General features: G+C 36.7%; 1 protein-coding gene across 2 annotated transcripts; it reads right to left on the bottom strand.

Moving 5' to 3' along the window:
• Positions 1 to 1,320: 1,320 nt before the first annotated feature.
• LOC126824040 (forkhead box protein N4) lies at positions 1,321 to 18,717 on the bottom strand. 2 transcript variants are annotated; one of them, XM_050553189.2, is made up of 6 exons: positions 17,663 to 18,717; positions 17,226 to 17,268; positions 13,269 to 13,467; positions 8,396 to 8,658; positions 7,248 to 7,383; positions 1,321 to 5,554 (listed from the first exon to the last, which is right to left on the bottom strand). In XM_050553189.2, the coding sequence occupies exons 1-6, from the start codon at positions 18,460 to 18,462 to the stop codon at positions 5,421 to 5,423; spliced, it is 1,575 nt and encodes a 524-aa protein (XP_050409146.1). In that variant the 5' UTR covers positions 18,463 to 18,717; the 3' UTR covers positions 1,321 to 5,420. The 2 variants fall into 2 exon arrangements, with proteins under 2 accessions (XP_050409146.1, XP_050409147.1); XM_050553190.2 differs by having other exon boundaries at positions 5,419 to 5,554; positions 7,231 to 7,383.
• Positions 18,718 to 22,525: the final 3,808 nt, after the last annotated feature.

Here is a 22,525-nt window from a genome sequence, read left to right as displayed (position 1 = left end):
GACTAATTTCAAAACAAGGGCACGTAACCTATCTTTTACTCAAAAGTGTCTGGATGTTATGGACGACTCTTGGAACCAGTTTTCAGTCTATTATTTACAGATGATTAATGGTCATAGCTTATTAAGTACAACATGATCGTTTTTTTAGTGACTATAATTGTGTGAAACTGATTTGAGGCTTGGCATATATATAAATATTGTGGCGTAATTGTCGAGATATATGGAGATATTTATTTATGGTGGGTCACCCTACTCATGGACCTGTGGTATTAAACGGGTCGTTACTTTATATACACAGTTTTTACATATGCGGTGGTGCAAGAGGAGAGAATTTCGCCGGGACAGCGTCGTTTAAATTTAAACAGGGGTTTCCAATGTCAAGTGTTATTCTATAAATATGCACATCGAACAGAACTTTTGAATGATGTGGGGTTTAAATTCTCAGGGGTGGATCCAGGATTTTCAGAAAGGGGTTTAACGTCCACAACCAGGTCATTTGGAGACTAACATAGTTGAATTTTATTTCAATAATTCGCTAGCGCGTAGGGGTCTTTAGCAGTGGAAGGAAACCGGGGGACCCGGAGAAAACCCACGAAATTGAACAGGCGACCCTACTCCTTGTCACGTACAACCGGGGAATCGAAACCACGCCAGGACTCAATGACAAATCTTACGATTCAACGCGCACGCACTAACCATTCGGCCAGCCAACCCTTCGACATGAGAAGAACCAAGCTGGGACAATTCAGAGGAACTTACTCGACCAATACCAGGGTCGAAACCGCGACGATCTGTTTAGGGAGCAAGCGCCGTACCCACGGAGTCATCATGACTCCAAACCGATTTCACTATTTCGCCAGAACAGTAGGACGTTAAACCCCATTTCATTTCATTTCATTTCAATATTTCGCAATACAATTCGTGACAATCTGATTAAAATACAGATCTATATTTCGTTTCGTTTTTTTTTTTACTTTCGATGGCCTACACTACATGGAGATCTGACCGGTTGTACTGGAAGGTCGTCTAGGGGTATAGGAGTGGCTTTTGACCCTATGACGTCAGACATTGATTAATCAATCAGCATTGTTGTTTCTAGTGGTTTACCCAAGAACTTGTAACAGACCGTTTCATTGGCTAAGCTCTCACTTCAACAAGAACGCCGGTAATATAACAAGTCTTCCAGATCCTAGTGTAATAAAGACAAGTAAAACGAAATTTTGAACTATAAAAAAACGAAACGAAATATGATCTGTGTTTTAATCAGATTGAATTAGTGATGAACAAAAATACAAACAAATATAAATTTGTTATGCACTCATATTTTTTATTAGATATTTTGATTCTACAATAATTTGTCATCGTAAAATCTCTATAAATATACATTCCATCGTCCTATATACAAATAGCATAAATGTACAAAAACAAAAAAAAAACATTTGTCAAAAATAAAACATGGTTTAGTTTGGCAAACAACTCGTTTTAGTTAAACTATAATAATATATAAGGCAGTGTATATGACGTCATAATATAAACAAGTAAACAATACGGCAGTAATTCAATTTTCGATTTTCTTTGAATAACAGAGGGGGTGATTGTGTGGTCGATGATGATGATGATGATGATGATGAATTATATTCTCTTTAAATCAAAAATCTTGACAATAAACAATGACACTGTTCTATAAGTTAATTTTCTCTAATTTTGAAAACACAATAAAAACAGTGGTCTGATACTTTCGGTTGGGTTATGATACAGCTATAATTAAGTATAAAATAGTGTCAACAACACAGTCCACTGATTCCATCAGATTTTCGAAATTAGATAATAATAGTTATTGACCAGGTCTGCACTAAAACGACAAGACAAGTCTGTAAAGTTATTCCAACCATACAACTTAAAAGGTAACCAAATGAGGTCAGACAACCGTAACAACTTTGTCAAGATTTCTCGAAGCTTTGAAAAGTTTCGATATGACGTCATGCAGCTTATAGATTTCACCCGATACACGAAGGCGACCAACAATAATATTGAGTCTGTAAAATATACCAAAATATACGGAAATGACGCAATCAATAGGTTACGGAAATGACGTACTCATAACAAGATATGCGGGTTTGATCGGAATAACCAGACAGAAATGTCTTGTCCTTCAAGTGTTTAATTTGTCGACGACATTAAATGAACACAATAAGGAATACATACTAATTATTAAAGTACTTTGTACCTTTCTTTCTAATGACTGGCTTGGCTCAGTTCTTTTTTTTAAAAAATACACAAAAACATAACAAATATACCAGTAATAAATACACATTAATATATAATTCAAATTTGTACACACACACAAAACAAGATATTCAAAAAATTGTCGGCCATGAGAGTAAGACAAAATGGCGAATATATTTTGTTCCTTGCTAATAATTGTTCTATATCAATTGTATATCAATTGTACAACAATTGATCATTAATATCTAATTAGAAAAAAACAAACCAACAATGAACAGGTATGTGAATTTCTCATTTTAAACAGACCAACAGAGGTGGTGCCAGGTGTTCTAGACAGTAAGCATACTCTGTACTGTACATGATACCAGTCACTAAGTACTGCTGTGAGTAATATCTGAGTACTAATAATCCTTTCTCTGTATCACCCATTGTACATTTCCCAGTTTTACATTAAATTTGGCGAACCGTTCTAATCTAGTTCAAATCTCGAGTATCCGATGCCTTATTAATAATTTATGTAACATTTCAGTCCTAAAGAAAGACCTGAAATTGCCAGATTTAGCTCTTGAATAATGTATGTTTAAACCTTTGTGATTTATGTCAAAAACCCATTTACTAAATGGGTTATACCCTATCTCAACACTGATTTTATATTTACACAAAACATTTTCAACGAAGACAGATTATCACTCCACGTCATAAATCAAATCAACTCGACAATTTTATGTTTGACCCAAATCAACGAGGCCTATCCATTTCAGGAATCAATTTTATATTATCTGAGAGAGAGAGAGAAATAGGGTTTAACGTCCACTCGACACAAACTAGGTCATTTCGGGACTAACAATAGTTCAATTTCATTTCAATAATTCGCATGTGCGTAGGGGTCTTTAGTAGTGGGAGGAAACCGGAGGACCCGGAGAAAACCCACGAGGATGGACAGGCGACTTTATATTATCTGTTAGTAGATTGATATATTGTTTGATCCAAATCAACGAGATCCAGCCATTTTAGGATGTAATTTTATATTCCCTGTTAGTAAAATGAAGTACATTGATATATTGTTTGATCCAAATCAACGAGATCTAGCCATTTCAGGATTTAATTCTATATTATCAATTAAAATGATGTAGATTGATATATTGTAACTGCTGTGGCATATAAAATAATAACAATAACTTGTACATGATATCAATACTAAATAACTTTGGCACATTTAAAAAATGATGGATACTTAGTTTATAAAATACGCTATTGTTGTCACAATATAATACTATATCCTGATATCAAGTCAAGAAAACTAAACAATGTTTAAAGAAAACTAAACAATGTTTTAAGAAGTCATTTCATTGGCTAGAAAACAAAATACCCAGCCAATGAAAAGACTACAACCTTAAAACATTTCATTTTTTAAAAACGCATTTGATTATAAAGAGATTCTCCGAAGAAATTGATCGACAATAATTAAGTAGATTATACAGTAAGGCACTCTTTGTTCAATAAGAGTTACTCCCCTTGGATAAGCTTTGACTGGAGTTACTCCCCTTCCATAAACAAGGACTGAAATTGTTTCCTGCCTATCAAGAGGGGAATAAATGGAACACTATTTTAGTTCAAACGAACTCCGGAAATATTCACAACAACCGGTGGTGTGATTTTATCAAATTAGGGAGCAATAGTTAACAGCATTGTACAGTATATCGACAAATTAGTCATTATATTTTAAAGACCACTGGTCGCATTTGTTTCATGTTGCAATTGCTTCACGAGCACTAATAAAATGTCCGTCAACCATAGGTATACACAGTAATTTACTGTCGCAAATATTTGATGTTAATTAGAATGTTTGTACGCATTTAATTCATGTTGCAATTGCTTGAAGAACACTTTTTAAATGTCTGTGTACCATAGGCAGTCGCAGTAATTTACTATCCAAAGGTTTGTTGCTAATTAGAATGTTTGTACATATAACCTTATTTAGCTGCCATAAAATAGCGATATTTTAACAAGGCATTTTATACATCACAGTCTTATATAGGAATATTTTTAATTAAAAATACAAGTTATATAAGAGTTATCTCCCTTTCTAATGTAGCCTTGATCTAGAGAGAGAGAGAGAAATGGGGTTTAACGTCCACTCGACACAAACTAGGTCATTTCGGGACTAACATATGGTTTAATTTTATTTACATAATTCGCTTGCGCGTAGGGGTCTTTAGCAGTGGGAGGAAACCGGTGGCCCCGGAGAAAACCCACGAAGTTGGACAGGCGACCCTACTCCTTGCCACGTACAACCGGGGATTCGAAACCACGCCAGTCGACTCAATGACAGACTTTATGATACAGCGCGCGCACGCTAACCATTCAGCCATCCCCCCCCCCTTGATCTAGAAGGCTGAGATCACAATATATTCCACTAAGCACAAACAGTTGCCAAACTTGGTTCCACAGTTGTATATAAAACATTAACGTGCGTCATGCTGGATTAATGCTGTCCAGTCTTTATCTAAAATTTCAATACGAAAATCGAACAACGTCAATAGATTAACACCGACGACGGTGAAATCTTGCCTTAAGTCTTGGTTATGCGAGTAGAACAACGTCAAAAGATTAACACCGACGGTGTAACGCTGACTTAAGTCTTGGTTATGTTTTGTGACCTCGGGCTAATTTACTGACAAAACATCAAAAGCGTGAACCTTACTTAAGTCTTGCTCCTGTTTCGTGCTATTGTTAAAATGGATCTGACGCGGCAGATAACTCTTACCGGCAATGAGGGAAGTCTTGACCGGAAAGCCCGCGCTACGTTCTACTCTTTTTCTGAATTCCAACTGCCTAAGGTAGATAACTCTTACTAGAAAAGCGATAAAGTCTCAAATAGACAGCTGTGTTATTTGTGTCGTTATTTCAAAGAATAATTTTACAAATTTGTAAATCTCATTAAAAAAATAAAACAACAGATGAAACAATACCTTGTAAACATAAGATTTACAATATTGAAAAACTACTTCCTTGGTTAACATGAAAACCAGTTCAGTGTATCAGGCGGCTGGTTGTCTTGGACTACATCCTCGAGATTGAGTCTTGATTATCAAATCTAGAACTTATAATAGTCAATTTCACTCATACAACCACTCACCAACAAAAAAGCACTAATTAAAAAAGCCTCGTCCGAGTCCAGCCATCGTGTTTGATCATGCAAAAAGCGTTCTCGGGGACGGTGTAGCATAGAACATGTTGTTTGGTATGGTGGACGGTGAGCCTAGTTGTACGGGACTAGAGGCATAGAAACACGTACCATGGTAACTTGCGTGACCGCCATATTGACCTGAAATTAAACATATATTATTATTTACGGCTCAGTTTGAGATATTTTCAAGTCTAGATCAGAAGCCTACGAGCCAATAAACAATCTTAATCACGCCAAGTTTTATCCTAGCCCTTTCATATTACGTGTGGGAACTTAAGAAACATGACATCATTTCAATGCCTGTTGCCAACATTGCAAAAATCAACTGAACAAAATGAATTTTTTTATGACAATACACTCGGGATGTCTGTTCACGGGGTATGTTACCGACACTATATATGCTTTCGGGGTCTCGGTGGGCGAACGGCAAGGAGACTGGACTGAATCCAGACATTGGAATTTCTCAGGGGTGACAGCCAAATAAAATGTTGCATAGTCGTTCGTATGGGATGAAAAATCCAAGGTCCCAACCGTGTACACATTGGATTGAATGTAAAAGAACCTTGATAAGCGAAAATTGTTAGAATACTAGCGGATGGCCGGGTGCTACAAGGGTTGAAATTAGTATAACTCCGACATTGGAAGCGGTAGGCCAAGGCCTAATGTTACTCCGCCGGCACGAGCTACCCCTATACAACAAATTGCATTATTGGGATAACCCTAATGTAGCTGCCAGCCCCTGAACAGACAGACAGACAAACGACTCATAGGCCACCAATTTAATTAAATTGTAAGCTGCGTAATACTCAAATAAAGTCTCGTTGGCAATAAAATGACGGGAAGTGTTAGAATCAATGAGTATTGAGAGGTAATAGCAGAAGAAATGTCGTCAACGAGTCAAAACAATATGACGGGTGATAGACATTGTTAGTACTGTAAATAGTCAATCAGTAGTAAGAAGTTTTATTTTAATCGCTTCAAGTACCTGTGAAACGACTTTACAGGGATTATTCCACCCATCAACAGTACTTTCAGTAAGCAGTTAATTCGTCACAATCTTGAATTTTATTAGTATATTAGTCACGACATGAACGGAGTGTCAAAGCATTTGTTTTTGGATTACATTTCACATAATTATGAATGGTTTTGAGATTAGACTATCAGTAAAGATTATGGTAGGAAATAAAATGGGGATTTATGTACTAGTTTTCTGGAACGACCGGACAAATGAAAACGGACATTCACAATGAAATGGGGGTTAACGTTCTACTCCAGCTAGGCTAATGAAGACGGGCATACGCCATGCAGTGTGCTATGAAGGAAATTTTGCTTGGACAGCTGCGCTGAGACCTTCTCTTATATCGAATCCCAATTGTCAAGGGATCTTTTGACCTCGGTTTTTCGTGCCATCCGAACGACTAGACAGCTGTCCTTACCAGGCCGTCCGTCCTGCATCACTGACAAGGATAAACCACATCGTAAAATCCTGGAGCGAACTCGCGGCGTCCTGTCTTACTCACTTAGCCACCGTGTCTCCAGGCGGCATAGGCTACACAATGTGCTATTTCGAATTCCAACTTTCAAGAGAGTTTTTCCCCCTTTCACCGGAACTCGATTTTCCCTCCTGCACTGGAAAATACCAGGGAGCTCTCTCGGTGAACACCGGGATCAAACCCAAGACCTGATTAGTGAACCAACAACGTGGCTACCTTCAAAGATAATCCTGCCTTATCAAATATAATTAAATGCTGAAGTTTAGTGTTACAGGTAATTTATGTTATAGGTAAATGCTACCTAACTAGGTAATATTATACCTAGGTTATCATGCTACCTGAGGGCGTGGTTGGATGGTGTGGTAGCGGGGAATTACAGGAACCCATGGGTGAGGCGACGGTGGCGACACACAGTGGAGAGTTGACGAGATCCAATCCCAAGTCACAGTTTATATCATCATCCCATAGACCACTCTGTAAATAAATAAATATATACATCATAACAAGAAATGGAGAGAGGGAGAGAGAGAGAGAGAGAGGGAGAGAGAGAGAGGGGGGATGGGGTTTAACGTCCACTCGCCACAAACTAGGTCATTTTGGGACTAACATATGGTTTACTTTTATTTCAATAATTCGCTTGCGCGTAGGGGTCTCTGGCAGTGGGAGGAAACCGGAGGACCCGGAGAAAACCCACGAGATTGCACAGGACCCTACTTCTTGTTACGTACAACCGGGGATTCGAAACTACGCCAGTTGACTCAATGACAGGCTTTATGATACAGCACGTACGTGCTAACCATTCGGTCATCCAACCCCCCAGCAAGAAATGAAACGAAACGAAATGGGGGGTTAATGGTCTACTTCAGTTCCGATGGACTAATGAAGATGGGTATAAACCCTACAGTGTGCTATGAGGGACATTTTGCCCGGACATCGGCACTACGACCTACTCTAATATTGATTTCCAACTGTCAAGGGTTATGTCAATGTGTACATGGGACCTCGGTTTTTTATCCCATCCCAACGACTAGAGACTTTACTATTATGCAATATTACATCATATAAAACGCTTACAAGAGGTTCACAACAAATAGCTTACAGGATGTTGGTTATTGTAACGGGTCCAACTAAATATCCTGCTTTACAGTGGCTCTGGGCAATGTACATTAATTACAACCTTTTAATATATTTTCAGATAAGGGTGACATATCTGGTTATGTCCGGTAAAAATCCTAGGAAAATTCCACGATTAAAATTATCGAACATAAAAACTGATTTTTGAAGTAGAAATATGTTGTTCTTAAAAAATGTGGTTTGACCCCAATATGGACGAAATGGAGCTATCTCCCTTTAAACGTAATTTTATCAATATCTTGGCAAGTAGAATTGGGTGGTTAAACCGGGAAATTCGTTTATCTTATTCTAGAGGGCAAATTAGCTTAAGGTGGAGTGGGGCTTTAATAAGAATACATTAAGTCTTACTTACCGCTAACTCTGATAAAGCCGGGTCCACACCAAACTGAGAACTAACATTGATATCTCTAAGATCGGACATAAATACATCGGGTGTCTGTGATTGGTGGTTGGGGGTTGACGGGTGCTGGAGAGGCGTAGATAAAGATGAATGGACGGAGGAATCGGGTATGTGTATAGTGATTGGTGTACTAGTGGCGGCCATATTGGCACTGGAGTTGTTGTTTTTGGAAGTTCCTACACCAGCTCGGCCACTTTCAATAAGTTCTAATTTTTCTGTAAAAATAAAAACATTATGAAATAAACTAGTTATCATACTGTATCCACCGGGAAACATTATTATCATTATTATTCATCTTCTATCTCCGGTGATGTTTTTTCTGAGCGCTTTACCAATATCACATTACAGTTTGTCGTAATATTTATTAAACAAGTGTTTTATTAGCTCAGATTTAAATTTAAAAGGTGAACCTTCTCTAATTCCCCAGGCAAAATGCAAAACCTAGTACATGTAACTCACTTTTTTTTTATCAAAATTGAGTTAGGACCAAATTTGTAGTTACTAGGGTATGTGCCTCCTGTTGTTGTACTAGATATTCCAATCTTTTGATTTTGTAAGCAGTTACACCCATGACACAACCTAGCAACTTCCTTCATTTGCCTAGTATACCACAGTAAACCCTAGTAGGACTAACTCAATAGACAAATCAATGGATGAGCTGGCGTTTAATTTTCATTCATTACGTTTTCCTTTGTTTTCTCAAAATAAGAAAAAAGTGAGTTACTAGGTTTTGCCTTTTGACGGGAGAATTGTTCGTGGTAGCTTATTCGACAAGTGGGCACCATTTATAGGGAAGGGTAGTTATCCTCGTGTACACTAAGGAAATGAGTAAATTAAATGTTTTGTTTCTTCTTTTTTTTTTGGGGGGGGGGGGCGCCATTTTAATTCCTACATCGATGATTTTAGTCGAAAACACAAAGTATATTTCAAAAATTTAAAGAAGTTTCTTGTTCTGCTACTATTATCACATTTATCGAAAGCTAAATTATTTTTATTAAGTCTTCGAGTGTATGAAAGATATAAAACAGATTAAAACAGTAAATGTTCAACATGGCGGCAATTCACGGCAGAGATTTATTTTCAAAGTAAAAGTTCTCTGTGTGGTTGAATTGATAAGATGAGGTGTTGATTATTTGATACGTCTGACCTCGTGCAACCTGTGATCAGGTGGCTTTAATTAAAGGATCAGTCATTATCAATGGGGATATAGTGTTAATCACGGTTTACAACACGTCATCATTGCGTCACGAAACGTCATAATTAATTATAAAATGTGTAATAAATGTAAATACAAACTGACCACCTGTCCATGATACAATAAAACACAATTAATACAATTATCTCCCTTGATTGTAACTTGGGTAGAAGTGTTAATTTTCTGTATATGGTTGTTTTGTTGGGCGGGGCGATGACGGAGAGGGGGTGGTGTGGGAGATATAACATAGTTTATACCGAGTACACGAAGTGATAATTACATATCTTTTATTTAAAATGTTTGTTTAGGATTTGGTTTTGGTTGGGGTTTTTTTTTTTTGGCTTCGTGTGTTTTTAGAGGTTTTTTTTCTTTTCCCCAGGGGCCAACTGGATAGAGCAATAAACTATATTACCTTTCGAAGAGTATGCTCTCAACCTTATAAATTACATAGGACAAAAAGTGCTACATGGTCTTCTAAGTCCCTAGCAATATGGACATCCGGATTTATTTTTTAGTTATTTAGGGTCTCAATAAAATATATCAGTAAAGAGTCTCAAGTTCAAATTTATAAACATTTTGAGAAGAGGACCCACGTACATGTATGTGTTTGGGGTTTTTTGTTCATCATTTTTCCCCAATAAATAATAAGAAGCACAATTTCAGTAGGTTTCCGAAGTAGAAACCATTCTATTGACGTGACAGTAGGACAGTTTATTCGACCGCTAACCATCTGTTCAAGTGACATTTTAATGGACTCTTTGAACATACAAAGAAAGCATGCCTGCTTATGAAAACACACGTGGTCAACTCCTCGACTGATTATGTATGCAGGGGTCGGATCTCATTCAAAAACTACTATAAATAACGTCACGCAGGTTGGACGTATTTTATAATTCACTGACCAGATGTTCCAACTCCATCTAAAGCTAAAGTCACTGTACGTGATTTACATTCTCTGGAAAATATCAAATTCTCCCCAACTTAATGCATGCTAAAAAGCACTCAAATTGTTTATATAACATTCAATTAAGAAACAAAATATCCAAAATATGCAAGTGGGTGTATATGTATAACAATTTTATGTATTTATTATGACGTGCTAATGATTGTACTTGTAAATCTGGGGCTTGTTTCACGAAATTTTAACTAAGATAAAATCCAAATTTTAGTGATTTGATTGGATAATATTAGATTGATTTTAGTGCTTAGCCAAACAAAATTGAAGTATCTACTAAAATTTGGATTTTATCTTTAGTTAAGATTTCGAGAAACAGGGCCCAGAAACATTGTACATACAAAGTATCTACTTGTAAGTACGTATGATGTACAGACAGTGCATCTACTTGTATGTTTTAAAACATGCCCGTGTTTAGATACATGCACCTGTGTAATGTACAATGTTTAGATACATGCACGTGTGGAAATACATGCACTTGTGTAATGTACAATGTTTAGATACATGTACATTGTACGACAATATATCTACTTCTTTAAAATTATCTATTTCGCTCAAAACAACAAAATGAATTAAACACAAGTTAAACAAACTTATGATGTCTTCGCCAGTCTACATGTTATGTAAATGAGCATGGGAAATTACAATTAACAAAAATAATATACATGTACTGGGAAAATATACATCGATGCAATTATATGACATGTACAGGTGTATGCAGTGTATATGTACTATATATAATATACACTATATATACACAGTGTAATACAATGTATCAACATAATATATACAATGTGTATATGACATGTACATGTGTATACAGCGTCCATACAGTGTATATATACTATATAATATACACATACAGTGTAATACAATGTATCGACATAATATATACAATGTGTATATACAATATATCCCACATGTATATATTACAACTATGTCTATTTTTTATATTTTAACGGGAGACTGGTATTAACCCAGTTTAGTCATTTCAAGTAACGTATATAGTGTAATGTGGGTATTACACTGTCATTACTTACTTGAGAACAACAAAAACGAACTTGTTGAAACGTAGTGTGAAATAAAATCAGTGATTGTTTTCCATATAAATTTGGGTTTTTATATCATATGTTCAATAACTAAATGCCGTATAAGGATTACACTTTATGATGGTAAATATATACATGTATGTGACAGTATTACAGCTGGCTGTTGATATTTGGACCCGATTAAAACGAGTTATCCCCCTTTAATTATAATTGTTAACTGGAGTGTGACTGTAAAGCCAATAAGAGGGCAACAGGTCTCCTTGAGGCTAAACATTACCTCTCTTTATAAATCTTCGTCGCCTATTGTTACCTTGCCACCTGTCCATAATTAATAGGTAACTCAGGTGTAAATGGTACCTGAATGACGGAGTTAAAAGATTTTTAACAGGCAGCGCACTTCTTAACAGGTGTTTTGTGCTAATTAATCTGACCTTTCGCCCCAGGTGATATTAGGGTCTCATCTGATAATTTAAGGGGTTGACTTATTTGTCATCGGACCACACTACTGAAAAGAAGTTTTGTTTGGGGTTTTCTATAAGATGTTTTAAACCTCTCGAGATAATTTCCTTAAAGACCTTAATTTCTAAACCCTTAAAATAAATAAATTTTATAAGGTGGCTTATTTTGTTATTTTTCTAAGATGAATGAAAGACGTTTATTTAAGGGCTTTTAGTGCCTTCAAGGCCATTATTTTTTTTTAGATTGTTTCTTTGATATGAAACAATTGGGTACAATAAACATGGAAACATCTTAAAGATAATTAAAAACAGATCTTATGTCTTCTAGGGACCCTTTCTTATTTTTTTTTTTTTTTTTTTAATTTAAGAAATGTAAAAACGGTCCTAACAGCTGTCACTTTTATGATTGACATGTACATGTATGTCGTAGAGACCTTCAATGATACATATATATGTTTTGAGGTTTTCTTCAAATATATAAATGTCCTAGGTGTCAATGTATATATAAATATTGTGGTAGTAACAAGCCTGGGGAATTTATTTTTTTTAAAGTAGGCCTATTAATATTGATTTTAGTTAACTACACTTATGTCTTTACACGAGGTTACACCACGTACTACAAAGTATATTTGTTCATTTACAAATAGAATGGTTCTTACATACATAGTTTAACATTTCCTAAATAGGATTTCTTTATAGACAGGTAAACAAACGTACCGGAACTTAAATTTTCTACATTATATCTGGGCTGTGTGTCGGGCTTACACCGGAAGCAACCATTTCACTTACAAGAGAGAGAGAAATGGGGTTTATCGTCCACTCGACACAAACTAGGTCATTTCGGGACTGACATATGGTTCTAATTTTATTTCAATAATTCGCTTGCGCGTAGGGGTCTTAAGCAGTGGGAGGAAACCGGAGGATCTGGAGAAAACCCACGAGGTTTGGTTGGACATGCGATCCTACTCCTTGTCACTTACCGTACAAACTATCCAACCCTCTTTTCCTACATTTAATTCCAACTTTAAGATCTTATTAAAGAAATCCTTATTTCAAGGATATTCTATGGGCTTGTGTTATAAAAAAAATCACTGATGTGTTGACACCCAACAGTGGATAGCCTATCTGACTTGTGAACAAAATAATTTAAGATTATAAAAAGACGAACCTGGATGTGCCATACTGTGTTGTAGAGTTTTAGGATCTTTTTGTCGCCATTTAACAATCTCCTCCTCCATTTTCTCTATTTTCGCTGGATTCAAGGCCCACAGACAACCTTTCTTCGTCGTACTTGTTGGTTTCGTCTGTTTGGGCGTTTCAGCTTTTTGGAAACATTTGTTTAACGACAAATTATGTCGAACTGAATTCTGAAAGAAAATGACAATCGTGGTATTACACTGTCTTTCAAATGATGTAAATAACACAAGGTACAATTTTATGGATACACTATTACTGAGTTTAATACTAAACGACGTTTCGATAAAGACGAGAGTATATTCGTCGAAACGTCGCTTAGTATTAAACTCAGTAATTGTGTATCCATAAAATTGTACCTTGTGTTAATATGTTCAATTACTAAATGTCAATCAAAGAAGATGATTTTAAAAAGGTCCTTATTTCAGTTCATCTGATGCATGGCGATTCCCTGATTTTATTTGATCTGATATTATATCTATATACATGTACAATTGGTTATCTCAAAATCGGCTTATCACAGGTCCTACAAATGTACCCAATATTCAAGCCTGGAAATAATGGTTTTAGATGTACCTGACAAAATATTAGGCACTAATGAAATAGTACCTGACATTTTCAACTTAGTGCCAGACATGTATTATTAATATCAATAAAAAAGACAAATCAGTGCCAGACAAAATGACAGGCACCAGAGGTTTTGAACATGTACCCGACATTGTCTGTGACAGGTGCCTTATTTCCAGGCTTGCCAATATTTGGAATAAAACAAATCACAAACCATATCAATGCATACAATGAATTCAAATCCGCAATTTTATTGTTAACCCACGTCCAGTATTTTTTTTAAGAAAGTAGATTTTAATTACTTATTTAAATTGATAAATATCCCAGGATTCTTAATACAATATATGATTTATAAAAACCAATAGAATAAAATACAAGAGAATAACATTTTATAAAAAAAATTCGCAAAATGTTGCCAAAATTACTTGTTTTCTTTATGTTTTTGTTTTTGGGATGGTTTTTTTTTTTTTTTTTTGTTATTAATTCATAACGTTAAACCCCATTTCATTTAATTCATAAAACTTCAATTTGACTGTTGACGCTCGGAAACCATCACTCCCAGATGCCAATGTACCTTGGGGTTTCATTTTAACGTCTGCTTCCACAAAAGTGATATCGCAGATGTCAGTCCGTTAGCAGTGTTTATAATGAATTATCCAAAATCTACATATATAGATCAAACCATTCAGACCATATGTCAAGTTAAAGAAAGTGTTGCCATTAAATCGTGATGTGTTGAGACTGGTGGGTTTAAATGAGATTCACACGTCTTACAATAAATCCTTTTACTCTTAAAATCATTTTAACACCTGCTAAGGATTAAACAGATTAGGAGATTAAGTTGTGATTAATTGAGGATAATTAATCATTAACTATAGATTATAAAATGTACTCCTAAGTAAAACTGCCAAGGTTTATTGACATCGTTAATTCTTTACTTTCCATTCATTCCATCTATTTTCCTATTCTATGAATTATTTTCTCTTATATAATATATTAATCTTCAAGTACATTTGTACTTTCATTTTGATATAAAAGAACAACACAATTTATATAAAATGAAATGGGGTTTAACGTCCTACTGTTCTGCTCCTATATAGGGCATACATGTACGTCATACAGTGTACTATGAGGGAATTACTATGGCCTACTCTTATATCCATATCCAATTTGCCAGTGTATACACGGGTCCTCGGTTTTTTGTTCTATCTGAACTACTAGACAGCTGTCCTTGACGGGCCCTCCTTCATGCACCACTGACAACTGACAAGGAAAAAACACGTCGGAAAATCCCGATGAACTTCCTCGGCCAATGCAGGGTTCGAACACGCAGTGGGAGGAAACCACAGGATCCAGAGAAAGCCACGAGGTTGGACCTTACGATACAACGCACACGCGTTAACCATTCGCCCCCCCCCCACACACACACACACCCTCTCGGTCCCCGAGCTAATGAAGACGGGCATACATCAAGCAGTTTGCTATGTGGAAACGGCTGCAATGTGTACAGGGGACCTTGGTTTTGGTCCCATCCGAACGACCAGTCAGTGAAAGGTGTTATGATTGAGACATGAATAGGATTAACGCTATCTATTCAACGTGTCTCCTAATATGGCTATTTTGATCACATGATTAATGTACAGCACGTCAATTTATTAATAAAATCATGCATAAAGGTCACGTGACATCTTTAGAAATCGCGAAGATTAATCGTGCATTGAACTAACTGAGGATACACATGTACGTGTATTAAAAATCTATGAATTTAATATTAGAGAGGATTAATGCGCATGCATGAATCTTTGACCCCCTAGAGCGATTGTAATAATGGCAGTGATTATAGACCTTTTGTTGACGCGTATTTCTATTGTCATCTATATCTCGTGCATCTTGTATCTTGTTAGATCAATATATTGATTTATTTGCTTTCTTTCTAATCAATTCGAGAATATTAACGCCCATTTAAACGCTGCCTCAATCTAATACTGGGGCCTGTTTCACGAAATTTTAACTAAGATAAAAATCGAAGTTTTAGTAATTTGATTGGATAATATTATATTGATTTTAGTGCTTAGCCAATCAAAATTGAAGTATCTACTAAAATTTGGATTTTATCTTTAATTAAGATTTCGAGAAACAGGGCCCTGGATATAAAACCTAAATAAACACTTATCGTCAATTAGACTCAACCACAATCTAATACAATGTATATAAAACCTTAAAATCAATGATTATTAACTAGAGTCAACCACAATCAAATATATAAAACCTTAAAATATCTGGTCATCTGATTCACCCACAAACTAAAACATTAAAATCTCTAATCGTCATTTAGACTCACCCACAAACTAATACCGTACATGTATATAAAACTTTAAAATCTATAATCGCCAATTAGATTCAATCACAAACTAATGTTTATATAAAAGCTAAAAAATACTTATCGCCAATTAGATTCAATCGCAAACTAATGAGGTTTTTTTATATCTCTGATTGTCATTTGATACATTGCCTTGACAGTTGGAATTCGATATAAGAGTAGGCCTGTAGTGCCGCTGTCCGGGCAAAATTTCCCTCATAGCACACTGTATGGCTAATCCCCTTTTTCATTAGCCCAGTTTAGGAGCCGAACAGTAGGACGTTAAACCCCATTTCATTTCATTTCATCTTTTGTAAACTATAATAATATGAAGTTTGAATCTATAATAGGAATAATGTGTTAGATGACAATGCAATAGAAGTGTGTTTTAACACCATGCAAAGGTTGAACGTTCTTGGTTTTTATACATTTATAAATTGCTATCTTAAATTTGAAACTGTGAGGTTATCATCAGTAGTTCGTTTAGATCGTTTGCACCGATAAATACAAATATGCATATTTCAAATAATGTTTATTGTCCTATCACTCTTATCAGAGCTCCCGTCAAATTTCGATTCATAAATCGCATGGCTGAGACAGTTGTTTAATAATAATAGGATTGTAAGCCGGGCAGGTGCACATTGTACTTGTATTATACCCTGTAGTAAGCACGCGAAACAGGTAGATATCATTTTTAATCAAACCAGATCAAAAGACAGCCGACGATACGTCCAACAGGTGTATAATAATCACGTGACTAACAAAGGCGACCAATCATAGCGTTCAAATGGCTAATCATAGTTTCCGTAAAGAAATCTAAATATAGAAGACTATTTCAAATCTTCTTCACCAGAAATCATTAATATTTGAATATTTCATTCAGGAAGCAATTATATGAAATGAAATGAGGTTTAACTGTTCTGCCCCGACTGGGATAATGAAGATCGCGGAAGCAAATAATTTTATGATGCAATATAATTTGAATATACATGTAATGTAACATACCTTCCAGCCGTCTGGGGCGGTTTTGAAATATGGATAATTCTCACTGAAATAAAACAAATTTAAAACAAAATGTATTATTTTTGGGAAAGATGGAAATTAATTTTACCTAAAAGTACAATGTAGGTTGCATTTTATAAAAATTAAGATGTCATAAAATACATTGTTTGCTGCCATTATCATATCTAATACTTCTAGAATTCCTAGGTCATAATTATCTGTTATTTTTAAACTTAAACTTGTCTCAACATCGTTTGAATTTTTTTTATTTTTAACCACGAGTCGACTATTGTCATTCGACCAAGCGTTTTAATTGTGACTTATTCCTGGAAATTGTGAAATTTGAACCTTACACAGAAACCTGTGATTTGTGTGAACTTGACAGACATTTCAGAAGTGGTATTAGATGTTCTAGAATTAAAAAAATAAAGCATACGTACGTCATGAAGGTGTAGATCTCGCTAACTGGTAAATTGCCACTAACACTGTTTTTTAATGCTAGAGCTATGAGACAACTGTAGGAATACACGGGTTTGGGGAACACCTTCTCCATCTTCTTCTTCTCGTCTTCCTGGCCCTGCTCTATGGCGGACTGTACGGCTGGGAGGCTGATGATCGGACGAGATTGGGGAGGAAGACCGTTCTGTAGATGCCCCACAAGCACTGGGGAACTCTGTGAAGGTGACATGACAGTTTTTGATAGAAGTGGAATATTTTGTTGCTGTGTGGAGAATGTAACGTGGTGATAAACAACGGAATTTTGCGACTGAGAAACCTCGATTCCTCCATGATTACTGACTGTCACTAGTTGAATATTGTTGGGTAGAGTTTGAGCGACCCCCGATGACGAACAGACAGTCTCCACGCCATTTATATTGGGTAGAGAAGGGGAATCACTGGCCACAGTATTCACATATATATCAACGGGTATAACCGTCTGGGGATTCACTAACAAATTAGGATCCGTATTCTCCGATTCGTTTTCATCTCGGAATTGTCCGCCCAAATTATTAGGCTGCATCCACTGCAAAGTGTTGTAGTCTTGGTTGGAATCCAGGTGATCCAAATCGGGCAGACCACAGCCGGGTTCTGTTTTTAAATTAATATCCATTGCACAGTCCTGTCTGTCGGAATTCAAAAACAAGTCGAGCTCGTGTCGTTCTTCGTTGCTCATTGTGTCGATCAGCGACATGGCATCGGCCTCCATTTGGGCGAGATATTCCATTTTAATAGTTGTCATGAAGTTTCCAGAGTTTTAAAAAGATGAAGTTGATTTCACTGTTGTTGTGTTTTTGAAGTAAACCGGTCGTGGATGTCAGCTGATTGAAATCTGTTGAATGTTTTCACACGAACACTACTCCAAGTCGCAATATCAATCAAAGATCCTTCAATGATTTGTTATTAGCCCATTAGTTAACCTGACAACTTCTCGAAAACTAATTGACAAATTTTCATTTAAAATTTCCACCATAACATCTTCAAAACCATCGTAGTAAACTTTGTGATGATAGTAATGTAGTAGATTTCTGTTGGCTGATTCGTTGAACAAAGGACCTCAACAATTTCAAAATACAGTCATCCCATTGGTCGACGTAGGTCACGGGGTTTTGAATACCGTGCGTTGATTGGCTGTTGCTAAGAGCGTGCCCCATAACAAAATCCGTATATGGATGGATTGACCCCAACTTTGAACAGGTGCTCGGTTAGATAAATACATGAGCTAACGTGTCGTGCGATGTAGGTGCAATATGCCAACACATGTTTTAACCTCAAAACACCTTTACATTGAAAAAATTCCATCATATTCGATGTTTTTTTGTATATATTTAATTTAGATATTCATAACAGAAGCGAATATGATCGGATTTCAATGCCGATTGGACGGCTCGCCATGATTTTGTGGTTTGACATGGATCAATGAATGGCAGACACTATTGATTGAACGACTGTCGGGAATAATTGAACGATTGTCGGGAATAATTGTATTTTATGTATATTCAACAAGTGGTTTTAATTATTTGTCCAAGGAACATTTCCACTGCGGACGACGTTTTAAAATATTGAAACGGATCAATTAGATAAAATTTTAATGAACCGAAGTTTCGTAAAATTTTACAAAAAAGGGACAAAATTGGATAATTTGATTTGAACTTATGAATGCTGACTCTTGTTACAATTTAAGGGTTTTATTTCCTTAATTTTTTTATTTCTTTTAATTTTATTTTTTAGGGATCACGGTGGATAAGACGCTGGCTCGCTATCTTGGAGGTCGGGTGTTCGACCCATGCATTGGCCGAGAAAGTTCATCCAGATTTTCCGGCGTCTATAGTCGCCCGGATGGGACAAAAAAACCGAGGACCCGTGTAGACATTGGCGTGCACGTAAAAGATTCCTTGACAGTTGGAATTCGATATAAGAGGAGGCCATAGCACATTTTATGGTGTACGCCCGTTCGGAGCAGAACAGTAGGACATTAAACTCCATTCATTTCATTTCCTTAAATTCGCTGCCGTGATTTCGATTCCCCGGTTGTACATGACAAGGAGTAGGGTCGACTGTCCAACCTCGTGGGTTTTCTCCGGGTCCTCCGCTTTCGCACGACTAAAGACCCCTAAGCACAAGCAAATTATTAAAAATAATAAATAACGTTAAACTCTCTCTCTCTCTCCCTCCCTCTCTCCCTCTCTCTCTCTCTCTCTCGTTCGTTACGTAATGGAAAATCAAATTTTAATGACCCGATTTCTGAAAGACGAAAGTGGATAAACGATAAATCTATCAACTCTCATTATGAAAGACGGCGATTGTTGCAATTATTTGAATGGTCTGATTCGCGGCGATAATTGGGTTGTCATCTATGTATTAGCGAGTTTAATTGTACATGTCAACAGACAGCTGGAGCCAACATGGGTGTTTGTTTCTCGGCACAGAAAAACTAATACTCTGTGCTATAATACCGGGGGTGTAGACACGAGGTGACAAATATCCACTTCGTTCGTTCTTTGTGTTGGGGGGGGGGGGGGGGGGGGGGGCTGGTGTACGCATTGGATCAAAAGCTCTGGCAGTGGTTTCGATTCTCTGCTTGTACGTGACAAGGAGTAGGGTCGGCTTTTCAACCGCGTGGTCCCCGAGTCTTCCGGTTTCCTCCCATTCCTAATGAGCCCTACGAGCTAGGTAATTATACTCCTTATCACGTACGACCGAGGAATAGAAACCACGCCAGTTGACTCAATGACATACCTTATGACATACCTTATGACACAGCACACACGCGCTAACCAGTCGGCCATCAAACCGCCTGTCTAAACTTGAAATAAAACTGAAGTGTTACATGTACAACCGACTATTCAAACTAAATGATAAGTTCATAATAGAATGTACGCACTTATAAGGACTTTTATGAGGAGAATAATATACACAGATAACGATCGTTGTATTAACTCCATACAGAGAAGGGAGTTGCGTGGCCGAATGGTTAGCACGTGGGCGCTGTATAATAAGGTCTGGCATTGAGTCAACTGGCGTGGTCTCGAATCCCCGGTTTCCCCCCACTGCTAAAGGCCCTTACGCGAAAGCGAATTATTGAAATAAAATTGAATCATATGTTAGTCCCGAAATGACCTGATTTGTGTCGAGTGGACGTTAAACCCCATTTCTCTCTCTCTCTCTCTCTCTATCTCTCTCTCCATACAGAGAATGTGCGCAGGTTTTTTTCGTTTTTTTTAATTGTTTTTTTTTTTATTAAAAACAATATCGTAACTTTTGACAAAATTATGGTCCAGTTCGTACGACTCTCGATATATAGAAAATAGGCCGCGGACGATTACCTTCCCTTGAATTTATGAATTATTCAACTGTTGATTGACTCTATCGACCCATGATCACATACGCACGCGAGATTTACGGACTTCAACTCCGTCAATGAATATCGAATTTTTTGAATGAAATTATCAGCAATGAACAACAGATGTTTTGAATTATTCCGCTGGTTTTTTTTATTTATTCAGTGTTTGTGGTTCATTGCGTGTAGATATTATATAGTAAAGCATGAGTCATGAACTGGTTATAGAATGACTGTATAAATCATTTCTTCATTGAATTCGTGAACCGAGAACTACATGAAACTATGTGAGAGATAATGTATGGAGTTATGGCTATTGACTCCCTTTTTAGTGCTAATAGGACACGAAGATAGTCTTACAAATACGTATACTGCAAACAGTATGTACATGAAAATAGTAAATTCCAAACATATATATAAAAAATAAATAATAAAAGCGGGAATTTAAAAATTGTAATCTGCGTGACCCTGTCATAGTAGCCTGTTTGACAAATACACAGAAAATGGTATCATGTAGCCCAGGGAGCGTTCAGACTCTACATGACGTCAATGTCCTGGATTAAAACCCAACCGTGGACAAAGAAAATGAAACGAAGCGAAGGGGAGTACGGGGGAAACGAAGGAGAGTAGGGAAAACGAAGGAGAGTACGGCGAGACGAAGGAGAGTGGGGAAAACGAAGGAGAGTACGGCGAGACGAAGGAGAGTAGGGGAAAACGAAGGAGAGTGGGGAAAACGAAGGAGAGTACGGCGAGACGAAGGAGAGTAGGGGAAAACGAAGGAGAGTAGGGAAAACGAAGGAGAGTACGGCGAGACGAAGGAGAGTGGGGAAAACGAAGGAGAGTACGGCGAGACGAAGGAGAGTAGGGAAAACGGAGTACGGTATTTGGGTAGAATGTCAATTTGTTTCACATTTTTATTTTGCTTAGAAATGTTGAGTTTGGACGCAAGAGACAAACTCAGTAATGCTTTATCAAATGTTTTAATCTAAACAAAACTTAGTCATACTTTTAGTGTGTATACTTTCTTTTGGACATCAGTATATCTACTAAAATTTGGATTTTATCTTTAGTTAAGATTTCGAGAAACAGGGCCCAGACTTCCAGAAATTGTAACACGATTTTAGTGATAACAGCGATCAGTTTAGTAAATATAATTATTTATTTAAATCGGGAACAGGAACATAAATACATACGAACATAAATCAAACAGGAAATAAACTATATCAGGAATATAAACAATAACATCAACGCGGTACATTAATATAGTATATAATTATATTTCAACTATTTCGTGTGCTATGAGGGAAATTTTGCCCGGACAACGGCACTACGGCCTACTCTTATATCGAATTCTAGCTGTCAATGGGTCTTTTACGTACACGCCAATAGGTACACGGGACCTCGGTTTTTCGTCCCATCTGAACGACTAGACAGCTGTCCTTGTCAGGCCCTCCGTCCTGCATCA

The sequence above is a fragment of the Patella vulgata genome, chromosome 6, assembly GCF_932274485.2.
Source record: "Patella vulgata chromosome 6, xgPatVulg1.2, whole genome shotgun sequence".
NCBI classification, from domain to species: domain Eukaryota; kingdom Metazoa; phylum Mollusca; class Gastropoda; family Patellidae; genus Patella; species Patella vulgata.
Note: the sequence above shows the minus strand (reverse complement) of the source record. Positions and strands in the feature narration are given on the sequence as shown.

Bases quoted from the DNA above. Each gene is read 5' to 3' on its own strand.
- LOC126824040 (XM_050553189.2), bottom strand. From the start codon at position 18,462: ATGACAACTATTAAAATGGAATATCTCGCCCAAATGGAGGCCGATGCC. The intron at 17,269-17,662 runs GTACGTATGCTT...GTTTTATTTCAG, and splicing joins GAGATCTACACCTTCATGAC to TGAGAATTATCCATATTTCA. The intron at 7,384-8,395 runs GTAAGTAAGACT...ATTTATTTACAG, and splicing joins CGGCTTTATCAGAGTTAGCG to AGTGGTCTATGGGATGATGA.